Source organism: Archocentrus centrarchus, chromosome 13 (assembly GCF_007364275.1).
Source record: "Archocentrus centrarchus isolate MPI-CPG fArcCen1 chromosome 13, fArcCen1, whole genome shotgun sequence".
Classification (NCBI taxonomy): domain Eukaryota; kingdom Metazoa; phylum Chordata; class Actinopteri; order Cichliformes; family Cichlidae; genus Archocentrus; species Archocentrus centrarchus.
Window position 1 is genome coordinate 6210761 of NC_044358.1, and position 26954 is coordinate 6237714.

The 26954-nt window shown below is 40.3% G+C and overlaps 1 protein-coding gene across 1 annotated transcript in view; it reads left to right on the top strand.

Moving 5' to 3' along the window:
* Positions 1 to 26954, top strand: part of fat3a (FAT atypical cadherin 3a) — a 217265-nt gene that overhangs the window by 169751 nt on the left and 20560 nt on the right. Inside the window, 6 exon segments of the mRNA XM_030744086.1 lie at positions 4874 to 5011; positions 13416 to 13559; positions 16301 to 16498; positions 16965 to 17766; positions 17992 to 18126; positions 19876 to 20030. Coding sequence (XP_030599946.1) covers positions 4874 to 5011; positions 13416 to 13559; positions 16301 to 16498; positions 16965 to 17766; positions 17992 to 18126; positions 19876 to 20030 — 1572 coding nt within the window.

Genomic DNA, 26954 nt, shown 5'->3' on the forward strand with positions numbered 1-26954 from the left:
AATGGAAATCAAATTAATTAACCAATCGAGGCCTGGATTTAGAGTCACACACAAAATTAAAGTGGAAAAACACACTACAGGCTGATCCAACTTTGATGTAATGTCCTTAAAACAAGTCAAAATGAGGCTCAGTATTGTCTGGCCTCCACGTGCCTGTATGACCTTCCCACAACGCCTGGGCATGCTCCTGATGAGGTGGCGGATGGTCTCCTGAGGGATCTCCTCCCAGATGTGGACTAAAGCATCCACCAACTCCTGGACAGTCTGTGGTGCAACGTGATGTTGGTGGATGGAGCGAGACATGATGTCCCAGATGTGCTCAATCGGATTCAGGTCTGGGGAATGGGCGGGCCAGTCCATAGCTTCAGTGCCTTCATCTTGCAGGAACAACAACTGCATTATCAGGAATTTTGCTCCCCAGCCGGCCTTGGGCTGGCAATCATATCTCTCCAGGGTTATGTGTGACGGTCGCTCTCCCCCTCAGCCCTCTCTGTGATTTGTGAAGCTGGATCTGGTGTACCTTGGCCGTTGATGAACTTCCATCACTATCAGCGAACTGTTTTGGCTAGGAGCTGGCATCTGGCTCCACAATGCCCTGACCCTTTCGTCTCCATCTGCATCCCCTCCTGTCCCCTCCCTTCCCTGACCATATTGCTATCCTAGCTTTAAATGTGCAAAAATTATTTGCTAAGGTGGTTTTTTTTGGACCCTGGTATGGTGCTCATGTCGAGCACCGTACCAGATGACTTTTTTTGAACCTAACTACCCCATGATGTGTGTTGTTTCCTTTTCTGGGACTGATAAAGGTAGCGCTGGCAATGGCTGCACGACCTCAGACACCTGTCCCCTCTGTTTGCCTCTGTTTTTTTTATTTCTCTTGGATGGGTGTTCTGGAACACAAATTTCATTATATGTTTACATATATATGACAATAAAGTCGTCTTGATTCTTGATTCTTGAACTGCTGACACATGAGCCACATGAGGTCTAGCATTGTCCTGCATTAGGAGGAACCCAGGGCCAACCGCACCAGCACATGGTATCACAAGGGGTCTGAGGATCTCATCTGGGTACCTAATGGCAGTCATGCTACCTCTGGCGAGCACATGGAGGGCTGTGCGGCCCTCCAAAGAAATGCCACCCCACACCATTACTGACCCACTGCCAAACCGGTCATGCTGAAGGATGTTGAGGGCAGCAGATCGCTCTCCACGGCGTCTCCAGACTCTGTCATGTCTGTCACATCTGTCATATGTGCTCAGTGTGAACCTGCTTTCATCTGTGAGCACAGGGCACCAGTGGTGAATTTGCCAATCCTGGTGTTTTCTGGCAAATGCCAAGCATCCTGCACGGTGTTGGGCTGTGAGCACAACCCCCATCTGTGGACGTCGGGCCCTCATACCATCCTCATGGAGTCGGTTTCTAACCGTTTGTGCAGACACATGCACATTTGTGGCCTGCTGGAGGTCATTTTGCAGGGCTCTGGCAGTGCTCCTCCTGTTCCTCCTTGCACAAAGGCAGAGGTAGCGGTCCTGCTGCTGGGTTGTTGCCCTCCTACAGCCTCCTCCACGTCTCCTGGTGTACTGGCCTGTCTCCTGGTAGCGCCTCCAGCCTCTGGACACTACGCTGACAGACACAATAAACCTTCTTGCCACAGCTCGCATTAATGTGCCATCCTGGATGAGCTGCACTACCTGAGCCACTTGTGTGGGTTGTAGAGTCCGTCTCATGCTACCACGAGTGTGAAAGCACCACCAACATTCAAAAGTGACCAAAACATCAGCCAGAAAGCATAGGTACTGAGAAGTGGTCTGTGGTCCCCACCTGCAGAACCACTCCTTTATTGAGTGTGTCTTGCTAATTGCCAATAATTTCCACCTGTTGTTTATTCCATTTGCACAACAGCATGTGAAATTGATTGTCAATCAGTGTTGCTTCCTAAGTGGACAGTTTGATTTCACAGAAGTTTGATTTACTTGGAGTTATATTTAAATAAAGTCTTCCCTTTATTTTTTTTTTTGAGCAGTGTATAACAAACCCATCCATCCATTCTCCTCCACTTATCCTTTTCAGAATAACGGGGGGGCTGGAGCCTATCCCAGTTGTCATAGGGCGAGAGGCAGGGTACACCCTGTACAGGTCGCCAGCTTATAAACCTTTTATTTCTTGCTTGTGGTGTTTGGTGTTTATGGCAGTGGAGACCAACTGATGGTACACCAGTGATACTGGCTGGAAGAACAGCTGGTGAAGGAGCAGTGGCACAATCCTGGACATGTTACTGTCAACGAATGTTTTTGTGGCTTGAACATTTCCTCTGTTATTTCTGTTGCTGCTTACATTCAGTCATCAGTTGATGCAGTGGTAGCAAGTGGCACCACTCTTCTCTACATTCCTCTGTAGCATACCTGTTTTTGTGAAAGAAGAAAGATGTTCTTATTTTAACAGTCTCATAAACCATAATAAAAATAATTCCAGGGTATTATTTGCCATCATTGATATCATTGTTTCTTCCCCACCAAACCATGACTGTAATGTATTTCTTAATCATTTATAAATAAGGCATAAGATCGAAATTGTCCTTAGGGTTCTCCCTGTGTGAAGATGACCCTCGGTGCTCTGAGTCATTTACCTCATTCTCTCCAGTTACACTAAATGACTTAATAATGGTTCAAATGAAACCCTCATCATCTTCATTAGAGATATTACCTCCCTCTGTACTGTTTGATCTCAATTACAATCATTGCTCCTTCATTGCTGTAACGAACGTCCCTTCACAAAACCATGTCCAGAATTGTGCTACCTTTCATTCACAGTGCAGTTCCTCCCCTTTTCTTCATATATCTCAGATTAATGTCTGTATCCCTTTGAAAGGTTTTAAAGCCAGTCTAGGCTAATGTTGCATTTTGGTCTAGGAAATATGATTTCAATCACCTTTCTATGATACTACAATCATGGTATTCCCTCTGGGTCTAAATCAGTGTTCTGAGCCTGTCCATCTTATTGCCCAAGAACTTCATCTTACGAAAGAAGACAGCTAGATAGCTAGCTTATATTTCCATTAGTTAAACCTTATGAGGAAGAAAAAAAGGTGTATTAATTTGTTTAAAAGCCAAAAATTATTCCATAATTCCTCACAGTAGGATTGAAAGCCATGGTAATGGCATCCACTGTAAGTAGCTGTGAAGAAACTGTGTTTAAGAATTCACGATTCCAAATAAAATAACTTCAATTTTTCCAAAATTCAACATAATTCAGGCCTTAATGGCCTTAGGGCATTCCTGTAGTTTAACTAGTTGTCAACTGGGTTCATAGAAGGATTCATAAATATAACTTCATTGCTGGGTATAACTGAGTAATAATATAAATGTATGTAGTGTTTTCTGATAATTTTGACTGAAGGAAGTATAATAAGAAAAGTAACTATTCTTGCACAGAACTTTTTGAACACTATGATTAACTTTTTTTGTGTGAGGAAGACTCAAATTTGTGAGTCTTCCATCAGATAAATAAATGATTAAAAACAGTGCAGCACATTTCATTTTACTACTCTCTGGAGCTTGAAAAAGGCGACTGGACTTCTTTTTGTTTCTTGAAGACGTTTCACCTCTCATCCGAAAGGCTTCTTCAGTTCTCAACCAAATGGTGGAGAGACCCAGGTATTCAAACCCCTGTGGGCGTAGTCCCCTGGAGGTGGTTATGACCCTCTATTGATCATGTGCGTGAACACATGGAGCTTTTCAAGCTCCAGAGACTACTATGACCTGGATGACTGAGAATCTACACAGACATATTCATTTTACTACATGTTACTACAGAGACTAGAATATACCTTTGGCATATTCTAGTCTCTGTAGTAAAATGTTAGAATTAACAGCACTGAATGCTGCATTAAGGTCTAGCAGGACAAGCACAGAGATGTCTGAGGTAATGAGAAGATCAAAGGTAGAATCTGAGGGCAAGTTTAAAGCCTGAAGCTGAAACTAAAATGAACTATTCCTCTGCAAATAATTCACAACTCTTTCAAGAGTTTAAGTTACCACACCCTCATCTTTTCCATATTGTATTACAATGTATTACAGAAACCTGACCACAGACAATATTCAAATTATTACCCAACCAAATTGTTAACATGTTCAATTAATTGTGAAGGAAGACACCTGAAACACTTTAATTAAAAAAGTAAGACATTTAATATATTAAAGAATCAGAAATGATCACATGTACATGTGGGCAAATCTTGAGGGAGGCCTTCTCAGCAGCTGCATGTGCTCCCTCCCCAGAAGAGCACTGCTCTAAGATAACCATAACAATTTTTTACTGCTACTATCTACATGTAAATAGATTCTGGGTGCTGTGAGTTGGCCTTCGTCATTTGGTCTTGTTCAAGCTGGTTTTTCATGACCCAGATTCTCTCATCAGCGATAAAGCCATAAAGCACATCTTGTGCACATTGCACATTTGTCACACAGGGCAATCTTGTCCAGATTAATAACAAAACATGGTGACATTGGTGATGTTCTGATTGTACGTACTGTGGCCGAACCTCCAAGATAAGATGCACTGAAACTGAGAAGTTAGTCTGGCACTTTCAATCTGTTGCTCTCTGTCCAGTGTATTATTTGTTTATTATTTGCTTGATCCATTGTTCATTAATTAACTTACTCAAGTTTACTTTTAAACATTTGTCATTTTATTCATTGAGTAAAAAACAATCCCTAACAAACTCCAAATACTTAATGTACTGTGTGTGTGTGTGTGTGTGTGTGTGTGTGTGTGCGTGTGTGTGTGTGTGTGTGTGTGTGTGTGTGTGTGTGTGTGTGTGTGTGTGTGTGTGTGTGTGTGTGTGTGTGTGTGTGTGTGTTTGTATTTTCAGCTGGAAGCAGATGATATGGACAGTCAGATGAATGGAGCCATCCTTTATTCCATTGTCAGTGGAGACAGAGAGAACCAGTTCTTCATTGACCCACTCAGTGGAGTCATCAAAGTCAACAAACAACTGGACCGTGAGACAGTGAGCATGCACACCACCCAGAAAAACACCCACTTCGCTCTCTGCAGTTTGGTTCAGAAATAACTATAGACAGGCCTGTTGATTTGTACCTCCTCATTTTGTCTGTATAGAGATTAATAATCTAGCCTACATGAGTGGCTGATGCTATTGCCTGTTGTTATACTTGTGCTGTTGTCCTTATGTTGCTCTGCATTCACATTTCAAAAACAATTGGCTGTGAAGTTTCTCTTTTCAAGTTGATCCATTATTTTCCCGTCAATTTGGAAAAAAAAAAAAAAAAGGTTGTAGCCTGAAATGCTTAAGAGGAAATAGTGGTACAGACTGGGCTGATCACAGTCATTATTGTGTGTAGACACAATAGTAGTTACATTTCCAGGGAGGTGCGTGTATATAACATTGGTGACAGCATAGGTTTTAGAAGATTTTCAGAAGGGTTCATGGTTATAAAAAACCTCTGGTGTAGATTTAACACAGAAGCATAAATCCTGCTTCAAAGATGCACAAAACCTTTGCAACCAGGGCTGTCATTTTGGTGTACCCTATTGATAAAACTTTGGCCTACAGTTTGTCCTTTAGATCTGAGTCACAATCCAAGTCTATGGGCAGGTCAGAAGCCTGTGAAAAGATGAGTGAAAAACTGTGAATTCTGTCTCAAGTTCACCAGAGGCTTGAATGAAACTCCCGTTATAATCCCACAATCTTGTCTTTGTACCAATTATTGTCAACAGTTCCAGTTGCACACATTTCATAGACAGGGAAAATGAGTAGGGTCACTACTGGACAGCTCCGCAGAAGCATCTTAAACTGGAAAGCACAGATGCTTTCATAACACTATGCAGAAACCTTGTTCACCTTATTCATGTGATCTGTATTAGGAAAAAAGAGCATGATCCTGCATCCTGTAATTCAGCCAGTGGTTTTCACATTTTCTCCACAAACTACGCGATCTACTCTGGTAAATCAAATGAACAGCTAAGGACATCTCCTTGGCTTAATCATCTGACTTTGGTGTCATGTGTCAGGCCATTCATAATACCTTTGTCAACTGATGGCGATTCAGACCTCTGCCTCAGATGAAATGCCTCAGATGAAATTTACAGATTGGACGACCACTTTCATGGCAATTCATCAAATGTCATCAATTTTTAAGGACTTGCAACACAGTGCTTCTTGTTGCAAAATGCAGTGACAAATCCATAAATGTGTCCCTCCATATGCAGCCTGTACTTTTTCCCTGAATTTTGTCATAGCACCTGCTTTATTGTGATCACTGAGCTGCTCCTTCAGTAGCCAGACTGAGACCCAGACCTTTTGGAGTGCAGCAACATACAGTTAAAACTGTCATTTGCTGTTGTGGTGTCTGTCATAGGCAACACCTCATTGCGTTCCTCTGTGATGATCAGTTGATGCCTAACTTTACACTAAATTTGGCTGTCCAAATCTGCAGCAAGATCCAAAATCCTATCTGCCACAGTTTCTTCTCAGGCTAATTGTAGCAAAAACCTGTGTCGCACTTGTCAGAGCTCACAGTTTCTGCAGTCTGCCTTCAGCATGGACTTCACAAACCTGCCATGACAGCATACCTTTGAAGATGATGCTATTTCCCTAGGAATAGGATGTCTAGTTTCCACAGCTGTATCACTAGTCTCTTGGCTATGAAAAAAAAAACAACTGTTCTTTCTTCAATCCTTTTAGCAACTGTTGTTGCATCAGCTGAGGCAAAGGTAACATGTGACATCACTCCTTTCACTCCTTAGAGTGTTTGCTAACCCTTCCCCTCAAGCAGATCTGTTAAACACCTAGTTTGATTTTGAATTCTGGCCAGGTTAGGACACAGCTGATATGTGCTGGCCCTGGTGGTCCTATGCTATCAGTCTTCTTTAGCAGCCAGCCAAAGGACAACCCTGAATCCCATTTTTATAGAGTTCTTTGATTTTTCAAAGAAGGTGATGATTTACTGGCTACCTGACAGGCCGCAGTGTGTGAGATTGGGCACTGTCTGATTTGATGGTGTGTAATACTGGAGCTCCACAGTGGACTGTGCTGTCTCCATTCCTGTTCATCTTGTAAAGTTCAGACTTTCAGCACAACTCCAGGTCATTCTGCAAGCAGAAATACTCTTACAATTCTGCAGTGGTTGGATGTATACTGTAAGTGATGTGCAGGAGGAGAAGTACAGAGCACTAGTGGAGTGGCGTGATCTGGGAGAAATAGTCTGCTTCTGAATGTGACAAGAGCAGTGGACTTTCTTGTGGTCTGCTGTGGGAGAAGCTTCAGTGCTGGTGACATCAACAGACTGGATAAACTGATTGGGAAGGCTGCCTGTAACTGGCTGAAAATTTAAAGCTGTGGTGGAGATGATATCATTGAACGCCTGATCATGCTCTGCACCACTTTTCCACCGATGGGGTGCTGGTGCCAGTATTTGAACCATTCAACAGTTTGTCCCCCGCGAACGCACCCTGTGCTCAGCCAAAAAACGGGTTCAACTCGGGTCCCGCAAGCTAGCTGGTCTCGAATTAAGAACACGTGATGAAAACGGCAGAAAGGCGTGACTCTGCCATCTCAACATAAAGTTTTCTACCGCTATTTCACTGCATGGTGTGTATGGCATGAGAAAAGCTATACGATTTTCATGGCTGTGAATTAAGTTGGGCCCTAAGGCTGAACTTGCTGCTTTGTATCGGTTTATATCACAGATAAAAGGATGCAAAGTGCGTACTTGTCGTCTTGCTCATATTGCTGTCTGTGTTTACCTCTGTGCTCTCTGGAGCTTGAAAAAAGGTGACTGGACTTCTTTTTTTTGGTTCTTGAAGACGTTTCACTAAAATGGTGGTACTGCAGGTATTACGGCAACTTTGGTGATTTATCACGGAAAAATGAATTATAATGGAAATAAAAGAAATATTCCAGTGATAGAGCACACTCAGATCTACCGGGAACTGGAAAATGAAACCATTTCAGGTGTTCATTTATGAAATGTTAATTTTTAAAAACCTTGGAATTTTTGACGGATGGAGAACGATAGGGTTAGGGGTTATGGTCACAGGCTAGAGTTGGGGTTAGGGTTACAGGCTATGATAGGGTTAGGGTTTCAGTCAAAGGATAGGATAGGATTAGGGGTTAATGTCACAGGCCAAGATAGGGTCAGGGGTTGTGGTCATAAGATAGGGATAGGGCTTACGTCCACAGGCTGGGGTTACCATCACAGGATAAGTTAAGGTTAGGGTTTAGGGTCACAGGACAGGTTAGGGTTACAGTCACATGATAGGTTAGGTTAGATGTTACATCCAGAGGCTAGGATTAGGGTTATATGATAAATTATGGTTAGGGGTTCTAGATTTTGGACAGGATAGGGTTAGGGCTTTGGTCACAGATATGCTAGAGTTAGGATTTTTCATCACAGGCTAGGTTAGGGTGTCTAGTCATTGGCCAGTATAGGGTTAGGGTTACAGTCACAGGACCGGATACGATTAGGGTTACAGTCACAAGACAGGATAGGGTTAGGGTTACAGTCACAAGACAGGATAGGATATGGTTAGGGTGTCTAGTCATAGGACAGTATAGGGTTAGGGGTACAGTCACAGAATAAGATAGGGTTAGGGTTACAGTCATAGGATAGGATAGGGTTAGGGATTAGGTTTAGGGGTCTAGTCATAGGACAGGATAGGGTTGGGGTTAGGGTTAGGACAGGGTTACAAGATACGTTAGGGTTAGGTATTCTTGTCAAAGGACAGTTAGGGTTACAGTCACGGGATAGGATGCGGTTATTGTTTTTGATGAAACCTTAGCACTGCATACAGGAGAGAAACTGAAGCTAAAGGATCGACCTCATTACACTGGTACTGATCGATATCAATACCATTATTGATATCGATATTACTGATATTTGGATCGATCCGCCCACCACTACTGTAAATTTCATGCAGCTAGCACATATACTTGAGATGTTATGCAGTATCAACAATGCTGTAAAAAATAAAAACTTAAAAAATAGCAAATTTGACCCAGTCGTGTACTTTCAAGCAATTTTGATAGTATCGGTTTAAAATTTGCATGGTAATGGTAAATGGAGTTAACATTTTTCTACTCTATTTGAGTAGTTAAAGCACTTAAAGCATGTTTTCATGAGATATGCTTAAGTTTTTGTATTAAAAAAGAAAAGAAGAAAAAAACTGATTTTGAGGCAGTTTGGTGGGCGTTTCTCCCAGTTTTGACTGGTTAATATAGATTGACCCAGCTAGCTTCTTACTTTGTTTTTCAGTAGATTTATGCTTGTGCTTTGAATTACCTATACTTCACACCATCAGTAATCATGCACACATGTACAGACAATACCTGAACAACAATGAGCTGGAGTAATTTGTTTAATACCTGCATAGTCTGAGTTTCCATGGTCACCCATCTTTTACATTAAGAAAAGATTGTTGGTAGCTGTTGTTATTTTATTGCGAGCTTGTTTGTTATAGAATAGATGTTTTGGCATAACCATGTGGCAGCTAATTATATTTCTACATAAAACACATACACAAAGCAGCTCTGAATTTGAGCTGTTTAATGTGTTGTATCAAGAAGATGGATGATGGAAGCCTCCTACTGCCTTCTCACAGCTCAACTCTTTCTTTGCCCTTCTTCATCATTCCCTGCTTCTTCCTCATCTCTTTCTCCTCTGCAGTGATTTAAAACTTCAGAAATGTTCACATTCCTATCCTAAAGTATTTATGAGTGCAGCTGATGAGCTGTCTGAACATGCTCAGAGAGAGAGTGCATGAGTGTATGAGGGATCAAAGCTTTGGGCTGATGAAAGTGTGAATGGGTTATGACAGAAAGCAGAGGCTTTCTCTGTGTGTCAGTGTGTTTGTGTGTCTGTCTATAAGTGTAGCCATGAGTCTGCGGATTACTGCTAAGGTAAAAGTGTTTACATGCTTCCTGTCCTCATGTTCAGCTTTTTTTTGTCTCAGCCTCTCTCTATTTTCTGTTTGCTAAGCAGGTCACAGTTGTTTACTATTGAGTTCAGCTTTTTTTTCATACACTTCCTGCAGCAGAGTATTGTTTTGCAGCTGGTTGTGCATTTATTCTCAGCATGCATCATTAGCTCTTTGATATAAAATGGTGGAAATAATTATTTGATCCCCCTGCTGAATTTGTAAGTTTGCTCACTTCCAAAGAAATGAATATTCTCTAATTTTTTTTTTTTTTGTAGTTTCATTTTAATGGAGAGAGACAGAATATCAACCAAAAATCCAGAAAAACACATTACATAAAAGTTATACCTTCATTTACATGCTGTTGAGTGAAATAAGTATTTGATCCCCAAGCAAAACATGATTTAGCATTTGGTGGAGAACCCCTTGGCAAGCACAGCAGTAAGACATTTCTAGTTGGTCACCTAATTTATACACATCTTAGGAGGGACTTTGGCCCATTCCTCTTTACAGAAACTCTCTAAATCTTTAGCTTTCTTGGCTGCCATCTGGTAGCTTGAAGCTTCAGCTCCCCCCACAGATTTTTTTTATAGGATTGAGGTCTGGAAACTGGTTAGGTTACTCCATGACCTTGACGTGCTTCTTCTTTACCCACTTTATGTGTTTTGTATGTTTTGGGTCATTGACATGCTGGAAGACGCAGCTTCAGTTCTATCTTCAGAGGGAAGGAGGTTCTCATCCAAGATTTTATGGTATACCATAAAATCTTGGATGAGAACCTCATTCAAGTCAATGATGTCCATTGACTCCTCAGTGTGGTGAAGTCATCCTGTACCCTTAACAGAAAAGTTTCCACCTCTATGCTGGAGTATGGAGATGTTCTTCTTTGGGTCTTGTCAAAAAGCTCAATTTTGGTTTCATCTGACAACAGCACTTTCTCCAAAGTCTTCTCTGAATCATTTACTGTTCACTAACAAACTTTAGATGGGCCTGTATATGTGCCTTCTTGAGGAAAATAGCACTTGCAATGTTAAAGCCCACACTTTTTCAGTTAGTATTTTATGTACATGTAATTTACAGTAATAACAGCAAAAACAATGATTTTGCTACCTGGAGAAAAATACCTGATATAAGGCATTTCGGGTATGCTGATTCCAAATCTATAATCAGAATTTCTCTAGCACGTCAGGTTCTTGAGTTATGCACATGTCAGTATTTAGCTAATGTATTGCTGTACTGGTGATTGTAGAGTGTAGAGTGTGCTAAGATTTTCTGATTTTGAAATTGAACAGAATTTAGCAATAATTTGGGTGATTTTGGGGTGCTGAATCCAAATGTGGTCATTAAACTTCAATCAACTAAAGTTTAACTGCCAATATTGAGGATCAACAATGCCAGAAATTTGCAATTTCTTATTGTGACTGCTTTGATCTGTCAATAGATAAAAAACAAAGTTTTAGTGCTACATCAAGTGATGTAATAGTGTTTCTGGGGCAGTCCAAAGTGATGCCAAGCTTAAAGCTGAGCTCTTTGACGGACCTCAAGTCCGTGAGCTTATTAGAGACAAAGATTTCCATCTAAGCTCAGACCCCTTGAACTAAGAGCATGGGAATCATTAGTTAAGGTGGTACAGAATTTCCTGGGCAACCAGAAAGCCACATACTATGAAGAACTAGTTGACGACATGCTCATATCATTCAAATGCATGGGTTGCAGAATATCACTTAAGATTCACATCCTTCACTCTCATCTTGACTTCTTTCCACCCAGTTTGGGTGATGTGAGTGATGAGCATGGTGAAAGGTTCCATTAAGATATCTCTGAAATGGAGACCACTTACCAGGGGCACTATAACGCAAACATGATGGGTGACTACTGCTGGCTACTACTGCTCTACAGCGTGAAACTTCTGTGAAGCACAAGTGTTTACCATACTTTTGAACTGTTTAGACAGACTAATTGTAGCAGACAAAAAGTTGTTTTTTGTTGACCAGTGTTATTGATAGTAGTGGTACTTATTTTAAAGATATTTTAAACAATGACTAATTGTTTCCAGTTTTCCAGCCAGGCTTTCATTATTTGTTCGTACTATAGTCTGAGGCAGTTCAAAATGTCTTCATACAGTACAAACAAACAAATTCAGGTAAAAAGATATTGTGGAATGATATATTTGTCTGTGAAATGTTTGTGACACAGTTTATGTAAAGATTTGTGTTTGTGAATGAGGCCCAGTCTACTCATGTCTGAATGAAGATCTACCTAGGAATGGTTAAAAAGAAGAAATTGAGACAATGAATTTCATAGTCAAGCAATAAAAAGTCAGATTTGAATCCCGTCCAGATGTTGTTGGGGGTTTGAAACTGGTTGTTGTTTAATACCTACAGTTAAAAATGAAAGGTGTATGGGCTGGTTCTTATATAGTGCTATTCTACTTTGCACTCAAAGCACTTTATAGAAGATGCCTCATTCACCCATTCACACCCATTCATAGAAGCATGTTTTCCTATGCTTAAGTGCTTTCTGCCTAACATTCACACACATTCACACTCTGATGAATACATCAGAGAGCAACTTGCCAGAGAACAATCCTATTAAATCCAGAATTGAATTTAAAATTCTTCTCACATACAAGGTCTTGAATAATCAGGCCCCATTTTATCTTATGGACCTCATAGTACCATATCACCCCAATACAGCACTTTGCTCTCAAACTGCTGGCTTAAGATTAAGTTTAAGACTTTCCTTTTTGATCAAGCTTATAGTTAGGGCTGGATCAGGTGACCCTGAACTCTCCTTTAGTTATGCTCCAATAGACCTAGTCTGCTGCTGGGGGGGGGGGGGGTTTCCATGATGCAATGAGTATTTCTTTTCATTCACCTCTTTTCACTCTGTTTATACACCACTCCGCATTTACTCATTAGTTGCTCCCCTCACCCCCAACCTGTCATGACTGATGACTGCCCCTCCCTGAGCCTGGTTCTGCTGGACTTTTCTTCCTGTTAAAAGGGAATTTTTCCCTCCCACTGTTGCCAAGTGCTTGCTCATAGTGGGTCGTCTTGATTGTTAGGTCTTCTCTGTGTTATTGTAGGGTCCTTACCTTATAATATAAAGCACCTTGAGGTGACTATTGTTGTTATTTGGTGCTATAAGGCTTTCTTCTTTTTATTAAGCAGTTCAATCATTTCACTCATGATACTGGGGTTTGTCATTCACAAAGCAACATACGTTCTGGGCTGCTAACATGGTGTGTTCACAGAATTATATATCACCATGAGGTGACTGTTTCTTGTGATTTGGTGCTGTATAAATAAAATTGAACAGAACTTAGGGTTCAGTATCTTGCCCAAGGATACTTTGGCAAGTAGACTGGAGCAGTCAGGGATCAAACCGCCAACCTTCCCTTTAGTATGAATGTGTGACTGTTAGGTGCAGACATTTAATTCCTGATTTGTTTAGATATCTGCTATTGTGTCTTCTAGGTTCCCAGCTACTCACTGGTCATAAGAGCTCTAGATAGTGGAGCCCCTCCCATGTCCTCCACTGTGATGGTAAACATAGACATCTCTGACATCAATGATAATCCACCCACCTTTTCACCAGCCAACCTCTCTGCTGTCATACAGGTAATCTTAATGATCCACACAACAATAACAATGTGATTTAATAATTCAAGAGAACTATAGCACTAAAAATCCTAACTCAGTGGCATAGTGCCTTAAGTATGCCCATCTCTTCCACCTTTAATAGCTAAGGTTCAGTCTCTCTACAGATGAGTTAATCTGGGTCCATCAAATGAAATCTGGGTCCATGTTAAACATATTCACCCCATTTAAATATTTTTAATAACATGCTGTAATCAAGCTCTGATTCTAAGATTTTAAAATATTAGACATGACATGGTAGACAGTTTCTTAGACCAGATCACTCAGGAGGCTATGTTTTTAAAAAGAGTTATAATATTAAATAAAGTATTCATAGGACAGGGGAAAACTGCTGACAGGTATTGTAGCACAGGACAGACACTTACAAAACATGCAAAATTTCCTCATCACTATTTACAACTACATTTAATCATGTTATAAGCTAGCAATTAAACATTTAAACATTGAAATAGGGCTTATAAATAAAACATTTAAATGAAAATGATTCAATTTTTTTTGTCTGCCATCATTCCATGATGAGAGTAGGTTATCAGTGACACAGTAATCAGTCTGTCCAAGATTGATTACTTGAAGTTCACCAGAAGCTCTTTTTAGATTTTAACCCTTTATTTTTGGTACTTTCGCACACCTTATCCTGCACCTCAGTGAGGTTAAGAAACATGGTCATGAACAAATGACCTAATGTATAAATTTATAATGTGTATGTTGTAATATTCTCAAAACTGATATTGAAATTAATCTGTTATAATGTTTTAAAATACAGCTTCCTCTCACCATATGTGTTTTACTTGTATTTCTTTATGTACTGTGTACACCTCTTGAATTTTTTTTTTTTACCACTTGAAGGCAAAGAACAGTAACTTTTATTGCTTAAATTTTCTGCATGAAAATTTTGAAAACCGTCCCAAAAGTAATTAAGACTTATGTCCTCCAATAACACTCTACTCAATAACACTTTAAATTTTGAATTTAAAAGTATTTCAATGAGTGCCCTATAAAGGGTTAACCTTCCTATGCTGAGGTATGTTTAAATAGAAAACTCATTTTATTCTCCTGGACAGTATTTTTCTGCTGAGCTGGAGTGAAAGAACCTTAACACAAACTGTCCATCTGTCCCTCCATCCACTTTGTGCTGTTTATCAGCTGTTTATCAGCTTGGGAACACCAAGGTGTTCCCAAGCCAGTTGAGAGAGATAATCTCTCCAGCATGTCCTAGTTCTGCTCCCGGGCCCCCTTCCAGTGGGACATGCCCAGAACACCACCTACTGTAGGAGGCACCTGGGCTACATCCTGGTCAGATGCCTGAACCCCCTCAACTGGCGCAGAGGAGCCACATCACTCTGAGCCCCTCCCAGATGGCTGTGGTCCTCACCCTATCTCTAAGGCTAAGTCACCCTTCGGAGGAAGCTTATTTCCACCGCTTATATTTGCAATCTCATTCTTTTGGCTGCTGCTCAAAATTCATGACCATAGGTGAGGGTAGGACTGTAGATCGCCCGGTAAATTGACAGCTTTGCCTTTATGCTCGTCTCTTTCTTTACTGTGATGGACCAGTACAGGATTTTCATCGCTGCAGGTGGGGCCCCAGTCTGTCCGGTCTCCTACTCTACTCTCCCCTCACTCATGACCAAGACCTCAAGATACTTAAACTCGTTCACCTGGGCCAGTAACTCATTCCTGACTCAGAGTGGACACTCCACCCTTTTCCAACTGAGGACCATGGTCTCAGACTTTGAGGTGCTAATTCGCATCCCAGCTGCATCACATGAGTGATGAGTTGGAGGTCATTGCTCAGGGAAGCCAACTAAACCACATCATCCACAAAAAGCAGAGGCGAGATCCTGTGACCACCAAACCAGACCCCCTCTGTTCCTCGGTTGTGCCTAAAAATTCTGTTCATAAAAATTATGAACAGATTTAGTGTCTAAGGGCAGCCCTGGTGGAGTCCAAAACAGAACAGGGTGCAAAATTTTATATCAGAGGGACAGGTTTAAGTTGCATCAACCAAGTTATCTATTTTGGCTGGACTATTCAGTCTTCATAATGAATAATATTCTTTTAAAAATTGAGGGTTTTAGTGCTTCCTTTGAAGCTGTTAACCACACAAAAATGCAAAACAAAATTATGACGATCTAAGCGCTTTATGCAAAAAAAAAAAAAAAAAAATTCTTATCCTTCAGATGGTAAATATTTTGTCTCCGCCTGCATGCTGCATGTATGTGGATTCAGTATGTGCTGTATGTGGTGTTCCCCAAGGCACATCTCTTCGTCGTATTCTATCCAGTGTTCATTTGATTTTTCCACCAGGCCAAAGTTTACAAAACAAGTACCAAATTCATAGATTGGCTATGAAAACACAACAATTCACTTTAATCTCCCACAATGTTGAATACAGTCCTATAGATTCTTTGTCAGATTAATATTTTTAATTAAGTAAATACAGACCAAGAGAGTGAGCAGATTGTAGCAGTTCTTGGTCTTGGCAATAACATCCAATATGTCAGAGAATAGAGGTTAAAGTACTGCACATCTAAAGGTCTCTTTTTTCACCCACTGGACCCTCTGCTACTACTGAGAGAGCGCTGCAACAGACCTTTGTGGAATATTTTGATACTTTTTAAATTCAGGTTAAAAACTCTGCACTGTCTATTACAGAATGTGAAATGCTCATAATGATTCATCATCTGGCTTCCTTTCCTCAGGAGAACAAGCCAATTGGTACCAATATCTTGCAGTTGTCAGTCATTGATCAGGATTCCTCCCACAATGGCCAACCCTTCGACTTCCGTATCCTATCAGGAAATGAGGGGAGGGAGTTTGTGTTGGAAAAAGATGGGACACTGGTGGCCAATCAAGTATTCAGAAGAGACCTGGCACCAGAATATGTAATTCAGATACAGGTATTGTCAAACTGTTGTTTAACATCACATAAGCTTCTGCAGTCAATTTTAAATACTGTCATACAGTTGTAAAAGATAGTCCTTTAAGTTTACAAGTTACTCTAATATTTTAATAACAGGAAGTCTGACTAAGCTATTTGTAATAGCCGTTATAGGACGGTGATTTTAGTAAACTGCATGCAATGTTACTGCCATTGCTGTGTCATCAATGACCCTAGTGCTTTCAGCCTAAAAAATTATGTATATCTAAATAAATTAAAGTTACAGTATTCATTTCCTGTTGAAGTGGTGCTATAAATGTTATAAATGTTAATCAAAGGAAAAGTTGCATATACACTTCCGGCGCCGTGCGAGCAGGCAGCCAGTTTCAGCAGCTTCTTCTTCTTCTTCATTTTTTTTCTTCTTTATTTTATTTATTTAATTTTTTTATCATATTTTTCTTCTTCTGATGTGTCTTTTCTTGCAGGTGACAGACTCTGGGAAGCCTCCTCTGTCCTCCTCCTCCATGCTCACAATCAGGGTGATTGAGGAGAGCCTCCATCGGCCAGTGGCATTACCACTAGACGTTCATATTATTACTATGGAGGATGAGTTTCCTGGTGGTGTGATTGGGCAGCTGCATGCTACTGATGCTGACCCTTATGATGTGTTGACCTTTGGTCATGCTCCTTCAGCTCAGCGTAGTCTCTTTAAGATTAGCCCTCATGATGGAAAGATCATTGCCCTGGGTGGCTTAGATGCAGGAAGGTACTTTCTCAATGCCAGTGTCAGTGATGGTCGCTTCGCTGTGCCTGTACCTGTAAGCGTGCATGTGGAGCAGGCAACACCTGAGATGTTGCGTGAAGCAGTGACAGTGCGTTTTGAAAGTGTGATGCCACAAGACTTTGTAGCATTGTACCTGAAAAGTGTGTTGAAAGTGCTCCAGCAGGCTTCTGCTTCTCAACAGCAGGACTCACTGCACTTGCTAAGTCTGCAGCCAGTTGGAGGGACACAACAGCTGGATATGCTCATCACTGTGGAAACAGCAGGGGGCGGATACTACAAGGCAGCATACCTCACTCAGAAACTAAGCACATCACGGCGGAAGCTGGAGGAGGTGCTCCGAGTGTCAGCTATCTTAGATAAGAACTGTTCTGGATTAGAGTGTCGTGGGGCTCAGTGTGAACAGAGCATTATATTGGATTCACACAACCTGGCCACATACAGTACCCCACGAGTCAGCTTTGTCTCACCTCGCTTCCACCGGACCTCACGCTGTACATGCAGTGGTGAGTGACAGAATCTCATAATTGTTCCCCTTGCTCTGTCTTTCTGTTTTCTATTTTAATGATATCTTGCTGTGAGTTTCGTTAGGATAGGTTCTACTTTCATGCCTGTCCCTGTGTGTGTGTGTGTGTGTGTGTGTGTGTGTGTGTGTGTGTGTGTGTGTGTGTGTGTGTGTGTGTGCGTGTGTGTGTGTGTGTGTGCGTGTGTGTGTGTGTGTGTGTGTACAGATGACAGTTGTTCTGTCCTGTCAGAACAATGTGAGGACCAACCCTGTCCACCAGACATGCAATGTGTTTCAATAGAGGCCAATAGAGGGCGTTATGCATGCCAGTGTCCACAAGGGAAGCTTGGAGAGTGTGCAGGTATGTATGTCAGCAAAAAAGAAACAAACAAAAGTGAGTATGAAAATAATACATGCAAAAACAAGTAAAGAAATTTGCAGCAATGTACAGTATTAGTCAAAAGTTTGGCCACACCTTCTAATTCAGTGGTTTTTCATTATTTAAAAATTGTTTCTGTTGTAGATTAATAATAAACTCATCCAAACTATCAAGAAATACCTATGGAATTATTTAGTAAACAAAAAAGTGTTAAACAAACCAGAATATGTTTTAAATTTTAGATTTTTCAAAGTGGGCACCTCTTGTTTAGATCACAGATTTGCACATCTTGGCATGTTCTCAGTCAGCTTTATGAGGCAGTCACCTGGAATAGCTTTCAGCTAACAGCTGTGCCTGTCAAGAGTCCATTTCTTGAATTTCTTGCCCTCTTATTGTGTTTGAGACCATTAGTTGTGTTGTAAAGAGGTAGAGTTGGTATACAGTGAATAACCCTATTTGGGTAATGTTCTAATCCATATTATGGTAAGAACTACTCAACTAAGTAAAGAAAATGACAGTACATTGAAAATTTTCAAGAATTTTGAAAGTATCCTCAAGTGCAGTTGCAAAGACCATCAAATGTTATGATGAAACTGGCTCTCATCAGGACTGCCCCAGGAAAGGAAGACCAGGAGTTACCTCTGATCATCAGAAGTTCATCAGAGTTACCAACCTCAGAAACCACAAGTTAACCGCACCTCAGATAAGAGCCCACCTAAATGCTTACAGAGTTCAAGTAGCGCACACATCTCAACATCACTTGTTCAGAGAAGACTGCGTGAATCTGAACTTTATGGTTGAATTGCTGAAAAGAAGCCACTTCTAAGGAAGACCAACAAGAGGAAGAGAATGGCTTGGTCCAAGAAACACAAGGAATGGACATCTGTCCTTTGGACTGATGAGTCCAAATTTGGAACCAAAAACCATGTCTTTGTAAGACATGGTGTTCCAAACACCATGTCTTACAAAGACATGGTGTTTGGAACCAAAAACCATGTCTTACAAAGACATGGTTTTTGGTTCCAAACACCATGTCTTTGTAAGATGGAGAAAAGATGATGTGTAGTTCCCACCGTGAAGTATGGAGGAGGAAGTGTGATGGTATGGGGGTGATTTATTCAAACTCCAAGGCTCACTTAACCAGCATGGCTACCACAGCATTCTGCAGCAACATGCCATCCCATCTGGTTTTTGTTTAGTGGGACCATCATTTGTTTTTCACCAGGACAATGACCCCAAATAAATTTCCAGGCTATGTAAGGGCTGTTTTACCAAGAAAGAAGGTGAAGGAGTGTTGCGTCAGATGACCTGACCTCCGCAATCACCTGATCTAAACCCAAATGAGGTAGTTTGGGATGAGTTGGACTGTAGACTGAAGACAAAGCAGCCAACAAGTGCTCAGCACCTCTGGGAACTCCTTCAAAACTGTTGGAAAACCATTTCAGGTGATGACCTCATGAAGCTGATTGAGAGAATACCAAGAGTGTAAAGCTGTAGTCAAAGTAAAAGGTGCCGACTTTGAAGAATCTAAAAGATAGTTTGGTTTGTTAAACACTTTTAAGTTTACTACGTGATTCCTTATGTGTTCCTTTATAGTCTGGATGACTTTAGTATTAATTTGCAGTGTAGGGGAAAAAAAAACATTGAATGAAAAGGCGTGTCCAAACTTTTGACTGGTACTGTATATACAGAGTAATCTGTAACATTTTGTTGTTATTATTTTGAATGCAGGACATTCGTCTTTGAGTTTCTCAGGTAACAGCTACATCAAGTACAGACTGTCCGGCCAGCTGCAGACAGAGCTGAAACTCAGCCTGAGGATCAGAACACTACAGAGCCAAGGAATTATCATGTACACACACACTGAGCCCTGCACTGTGCTTAAGGTACATACACACAGATTACAGTAGTGTTTTCACCACTTCAAAGGACACTATACTGACAATCCTTTCTACGCTCTTTGTAACTTTTGTTGTATTTAACTTAGCTGCTATAATTTTAGCAGAGATGTAGTGCTATAAAAGACGTGCATGTGCACTAACCCAAGCAAGTGCTTGCTGACGTTGTGGCTATTTTGTAAGGTTATATAATGTGGCATGTTTACATACAGCAGTCAACTATAATTGAGCACATAATCAAATGTCAGACTGACTTTACCGCACTGATTTTTAAAAGATGAATGGCTGAAAGCATAAAGCACTTTACATTTAAAATAAAGACAGAAAATGTTGAGTATGTATAAACAGTGTAACCCTTTAACAGAATTGGATTGGCTCAATAGCATTAAAATGCCACCAATTATACTTATTCAACAGAAGGAATAAGAAACTGGCAGTTATTTTCAGTAGTTACTTAAGTCTCAAAGTGAAATTAATTTTACAGACTGAATGATCTTGTGATAAATGTAATCAATTCCACACTTAAAGCATACTGAAAATAAAGAATCAGTGAAAATATGAAGCATATGGCCAATTTTAAACTGAAAATCTAAACTGCTCTGGCCTGCGTGATGTGTCAGCATTAGTTGCCATTGTGCACTAGATAGGTTAAAAGAGAGACACCTTTGTGACACTGAACACTCAGTCGGTCATGACATTGGCCTCAAACACCTCCAGGCATCGCAAAATAGCTCCAGATTTATTCTGAAACCCCAAATAGCCACGGCAGCAGCCGTTTGGGGTTTCAGAATAAATCAGAACAGAAGCACTCTTGTGAGCATTTGCATACACAACAACTGGTGCAGAAATGCAAAAACTTTAGGAAGTCACTGTTCAACCGATCTGGAATACCTGACTGTTAAATGCAGACTACTTAATCTTTCTCATGAGTCTACCATTGTGCCATGTTGGCTGGGTGGGTTGGACCCAAGACACAGAGGAGGCAGTTCTTGTTTAACAAAGTTTAATAAAAAAAGTTCAAAGCACAAGCAGGAGTGAATACTGGTCGGAGCATGGAATGTCTGTCTGGCAAACACGGAGGATCTGTGGAAAAGAGAGACAGCGTAAGACAGGAGTTTAATAGCACGTCGAGCCATGTTTTTGAGCATGTTTAGGCCATCAAAAAGGCAATGTGCAAAAAACAAAAAAGAGAGAAAGAAACAAAGTGATGGCAATAGGGCCTTCACACTCTCTGTCCTCGTGCCCTATTAAGGTGGTATAGTGGGAAAATAAGGTGGAAATAAGAAATAATATATCCAGTAATAACAGGCAATAAATAATAATAATGTGTAAACAAATACCTATGAGGCATACCTAGTTAGCAATATTTGGGAACAATATGATAACCTACTAGCAATAACATGGTAATATCTCTGCAGTATCAGTACCACACTGATTTGTGGTAGTAACCTCATAGTAATAAGGTATTATTGGTCGATGCTTTAACATATTAAGATTCTATTACATTATAATTCTGGAATGAACCCTACCTTCTTCTTTTTTAAAGGCACACAGTCTAAATAATATGTTAATGGTATGACCTATAACCTATAAAGACCTGTGGTAGTTTCTTTGTAATAACCAGGATTTAAGGCTACAAAAGGCAAAACTTTCCATCTAATTCCCTTTTAATTGATCTTGGTCTGTGGCTTTCTGCTAAAAGGTTAGAGGTAAACAGATTGGCTGAAAAAGCAGAAAGGAGATGGCATCTAAAAAAGTGGCTGGCCACTTGTGTATTGTACCTAATCAAGTTGCCAGGAGTTTACCTGATGAAGTGACAGGGTGAACCTAATAAAGGGACCAGGTAAAAAGGCATTCCTACTATAATGGGCAGGTACACAAGTATATCTAATAGTGGCTGGGTAAACAGGTGTACCTAATATAATGAATGGCCAAACAAGAATGCTTCATAAATTGGCCACTCACTTTTTTTAGGGCACAGGTGCGCTCCAGGATGCTGGAGAATAATGAATGACTCACTTTCAATTCAATTTTCAATTTGATTTATACAGCACAAATCACAGCAAACAGTTTCCTCGAGGCACATTATATTGTAAGGTAAAGACCCTACAATAATTACAGAGAAAACCCAACAGTCAGAATGACCCCCTATGAGCAAACACTTGGTGACAGTGGAGTGGGCTGAAAGCTGAAGGCTCCTATTCTACTCTGAAGTATCCTAGGAACCACAAGTATGGGAGAAATCTGCTCTCTCTTTCTAGTCCCTGTCAGCACTCTAGCTGCAGCATTTTGGATCAGCTGAAGGCTTTTCAGGGAGCTTTTAGGACAGCCTGATAATAATGAATTACAATAGTCCAGCCTAGAAGTAATAAATGCATGAACTAGCTTTTCAGCATCACTCTGAGAAAGGATGTTTCTAATTTTAGAAATATTGCACGAATGCAAAAATGTAGTCCTACATATTTGCTTATCATGACCATTTCAAGTAGGTCACTGTTATCATATTTAAGCATTTGACTGGGAGAGAAACATTACAAGTCTCAACCAAACAGAGAGAAAGAAAGAGGGGAGATACAAATCAGCTAATTGGGTCATAATATTCAAATGAATCAGGTCATTAACTGCCTTTTACACTTGTGTCAGAAGGAAGCCGTTGAGTTACCGTGATTCGATGTGGCACTACAGCCAGCGGTCTGGGCTCGGCACTCCTATCACAAAAACTGTAAATTGTATTGACCTGCTTGAAAGAAAATAAGTATCTCAAAAAAATTACTCTACATGTCTGTATTTTTTTTTTTTTTTTTTGATTTGTTTGTTTCATGTACGCGTGTGTCTAGTGTTAAAATTGTGGTTTCAGCTTCTCGCCAAACATCCTCGATGAAAGTATACTGGAAGTATATTAGGCAGTTATAAAGCACTCTGCTCAGATTAATACCTCCAGTTCAAAAAATATTCATCTTCAAAGTAAGAAGAGGGGGTAACGCTTTCTTTTACAGCCCGTCCTTAGGCCGTAACTATGCATATTTTACAGGGATTTACCCTGTAAGTAAATTTAAGTTCTGTGTAATTTCCAGGACTAAGGCCGTAATTACTGTGACTACGGCCATACTACATTGAATAAGGCATTTGTTCATGAAATTTGAAGAATGAACTTTCTATGACAAATGGTGTGAGACTAGTTAGGTGTGAAAATTTGGGAAGATTAAAATAATAACTAGAATATAAACTTTCTGGAGAAATTGTGGTGGGATCGTTGCTACTGCCAGACCTGGTCTTTGGCTTGCTTGTTAACAAAAAATAGGTCAGTCAACCATTTTAATAGGCACACAGGTGTACCTAATAAAGTGTCTGAACACACAGGCATACTTTATTAGGCGATTAGATGTGTTCTTTTATTTATCCCATACTCAAGGGCATAGGTTTAGTATTAACATTGGTAGGGACGTAGGCCAAATCAGGTTCCGTGGAGCACACAGAGTGTGGTATAGATATTGGTAGGGATGTTTCCCTACCATCCCAACATAATTCTCCGCCCCTGCCCATACTGTATGTCAGTCATAGTGAATCAGGCGTAATAACAGAATGTGAATTGAATTGAATTAGACTGATGAATCTGCTGACATCTTTGCACCTGTGTAACTGTCGCTGCAGTTAGTTACTGTGGTAATGGTACTCTATGGCTGTGAGAGAAATCTGTGTGAAATTTTACTCAGACAAATTTTCCTGTGATTTTGGAGTAAAATGATGGCTGTAAAGAGAAAATTGTTGGCTCATTGGCAGGTTGAAGAGAAAATTTGATTTTTTTCTGCTCCTTCCACCGGCATTTTATGACCAACAATGCACACAGATACACCTAATACAGTGGATGGGCACACAGACATATCAAATAAAGTGGCTGAGCAAGTAGGTATATATAATAAAGTGGCCACCCAATTCATCAGGCCACAGGTGTGCTCCAGGATGCTGGACCATAGATAACCGAGTCAAAAATATGGGTGTGTTTATCTGTCATTTTGCCTGTATGGCCACAGTCAAAATGACAGTCACGCACAATGACATAAGAACAAATAGGTTGAAAATGTGTGCAGGTAAAACATTTGTCTGAGAAAAACACAAGACTGTGCTTTGAAAACACCGGTCATGTTAAAACCAATCAGATAGAGAGAAATTATATTAAAAGACATCCAATCCCAGAGAGAGGAGAGAGATTTGGAGAAAAAGAGGCAAGGTTAAAATGGTGAGTAGATATATTGGATGAAGGATGTCAGACAGATGGAAAAAAGGGAGGCCACAGAAAAGATTCATGGATGTAGTGAAGGAGAATGTGCAGAGGACTGGGGAGACAGAAGAGGATGCTAGAGAGAGGGTGACATGGATGCAGATACTGTGCTGTGGTGACCCCTAAGGGAGCAGCAGACAGAAAAAGAAGAGAGAGGGGAGAGGTTTAAATTAGCCAATCAAATATTCAAATGAATCAGCTCATCAACTGTCAATTCTTTCCACCTGTGTAAAGTGGCACAGAAGTAGTTACCATGGCGATTCCATGTATCTGTGTGATCAAAGAATTTTGTGCAAAATTTCACTCAGGACCACAAGTTAAAAAAAATTCACACGAACATTTTGTGCTCCTAGTGTTAAAAAAGAGGTCACAGATGTGAGATAAAAGTCCTTTGACTTAAATATAATTTGACTCTAATGACAACTTGGGAGTTATCTGAGGGAGAGGAATGTGATTTCCTCTCACTCAGATATCTCCGGATCAAAAAGTATACATCTGTTGGCTTTAAGGAAGATCTCATTAGAAAGAAGACAAATTTTCCAACAGTTTAATTGTGAAGCTTGGGGGTGGCCGTGGCTCAAGAGGTAGAGCAGGTCACCTACTAACTGGAAGGTTGGTGGTTCAATCCCTGGCTGCTCTAGTCTACATACCAAAGCATCGTTAGGCAAGATACTGATCCCCAAGTTGCTCTCCAATGCCTTCACTGAAGTGTGAATGTTATATAGAAAGCACTTAGACACAGAAAAAAGTGCTTCTGTGACTGGGTGAATGAGGCGTGGTGTATAAAGTGCTTGGATTGCTCAAGTAGAGAAGAAAAGTGTTTTATAAGAGCCAGTCCACTGTCCCCACAGCTGTCTGCGTTATCATTACATTTGATTTCTAAACTAAAAGTACATGAAGATGTGCTTTGCTGACACTTTCTGTATTTAGTCGTGCATTGTCTGAGTTTCCCCAAACATTATAACTCTTGTGTGCAAACTTCAGCTTTCAACAATTCTGCACTTTGACTTGCAGATGAATGGTTCAGTGTATTTCAGTAGCTTCAACAAGTTTCTAAAAGATTTCAGCAATTACATCATTTCAACTCAAAGCATTCAGCTTTTAGCATTCCCACTGCATTTTCTTCAGGCAATGTACTTTCTGGGATTATTATTGATACTGTAATTTGTTCATATTCTGCACCTATCTCCTCCCACACCATTTGCCGTAGGGACAGTGTTCAAACACTAAAATGACCAGCTCAGTTCTATGCAGTTTTCAAATTATTCAATTATTCAACTCTTGCTGCAGCATTTTGGATCAGCTGAAGGCTTTTCAGTCTGTTTTTAAGATAACCTCATAGTAATGAATTACAGCAGACCAGCTTAGAAGTAATAAATGAATTAACTTTTCAGCATCATTCTGAGACAGTCTGTTTCTAATATTAGAGAAATTGCACAAATGCAAGAAAGCAGTCCTACAGTGAAGGACATATCGGTCAAAAAATGACTCACAGTGTTACTGGAGGCCAAGGTAATGCCATCCAGAAAAAGTATCTGGTTAGGCATTGTGTTTATAAGATTGTTGTAGATTGGTCTATAATTAGCTAAGACAGCTGGGTCAAGTGGCGGCTTTTTAAGTAATAATTTAATTACTGCCACTACCACTGAAAAGAAACCTGGGGTTGTTCTTCTTTCCGTCTATCAGTGATGTCCTAGAATTATGGAGAACTTTTTTATAGAGCACCAAAATGTTTTTCCAAGCTAAATGAAGATCTTCTAAATTAGTGAGATGCCATTATCTGCTTTAAGCTGCGCATTTGTGAAATATACCAGGTGGTCAGGCCCTTCTTATTTGTGGCTTTCTTTTTCAGAGGAGCCACAATGTCCAACGTCGTATGTGGTGAGGATATAAAACTACTGATGAGATAATGTGCCTCTGTGGGAGCAGAGTTTAGGTAGCTGGCACTGAAGAAGATAACAGTGGAGAAATTATATCCATAAATGTAGTTACAGCACTTTCAGAAAGACTTCTACTCTAATGAAATTTATTCCCCACTGCTGTGTAATCCATTATTTTAAATGTTAATGTTATAAAGTAATGATCAGACAAAAGAGATTGTGATTAAAGTGGTGGGTGGGCTCATGTTGATGCATTCAAACTAACATATTCATCCTGCGGTAATCAGTTTTCTGTAAAGCAGAATAAATCAGTATCAATTATGAAATCATTTACTAACATGGAAGAGGGAGAGCCCTAATATTTAATAATACACATCTAACTCTTTTACTCTTGGTGCAGTTGAGGATCCTATATTGGTCTTTCTTTGTGAATTTTTATACTTAAACTGTTTTTTGCTGGTTTTAGGTTTGTTTTTGGTTGTCTGGGAGCAAATACAGCCTTTATGGGGATGGAGTTTCAAGGTGATTACAGGAGGAGAGAAACTGCAGAGAGGCATGTAAAATTGCAACTCTGCTTCCTGGTCTCAATCCTGGATATCCACATTTTGGGGGGTTAATAAATTTGGCCAGATTTCTAGAAATGAGAGCTGCTCCATCCAAAGTGCGATGGATGCCATCTCTTCTAACAAAACCAGGTTTTCCCCAGAAAGTTTCCCAATCAGACATCCAGCAATTTAAGGAGAACACTTAAAC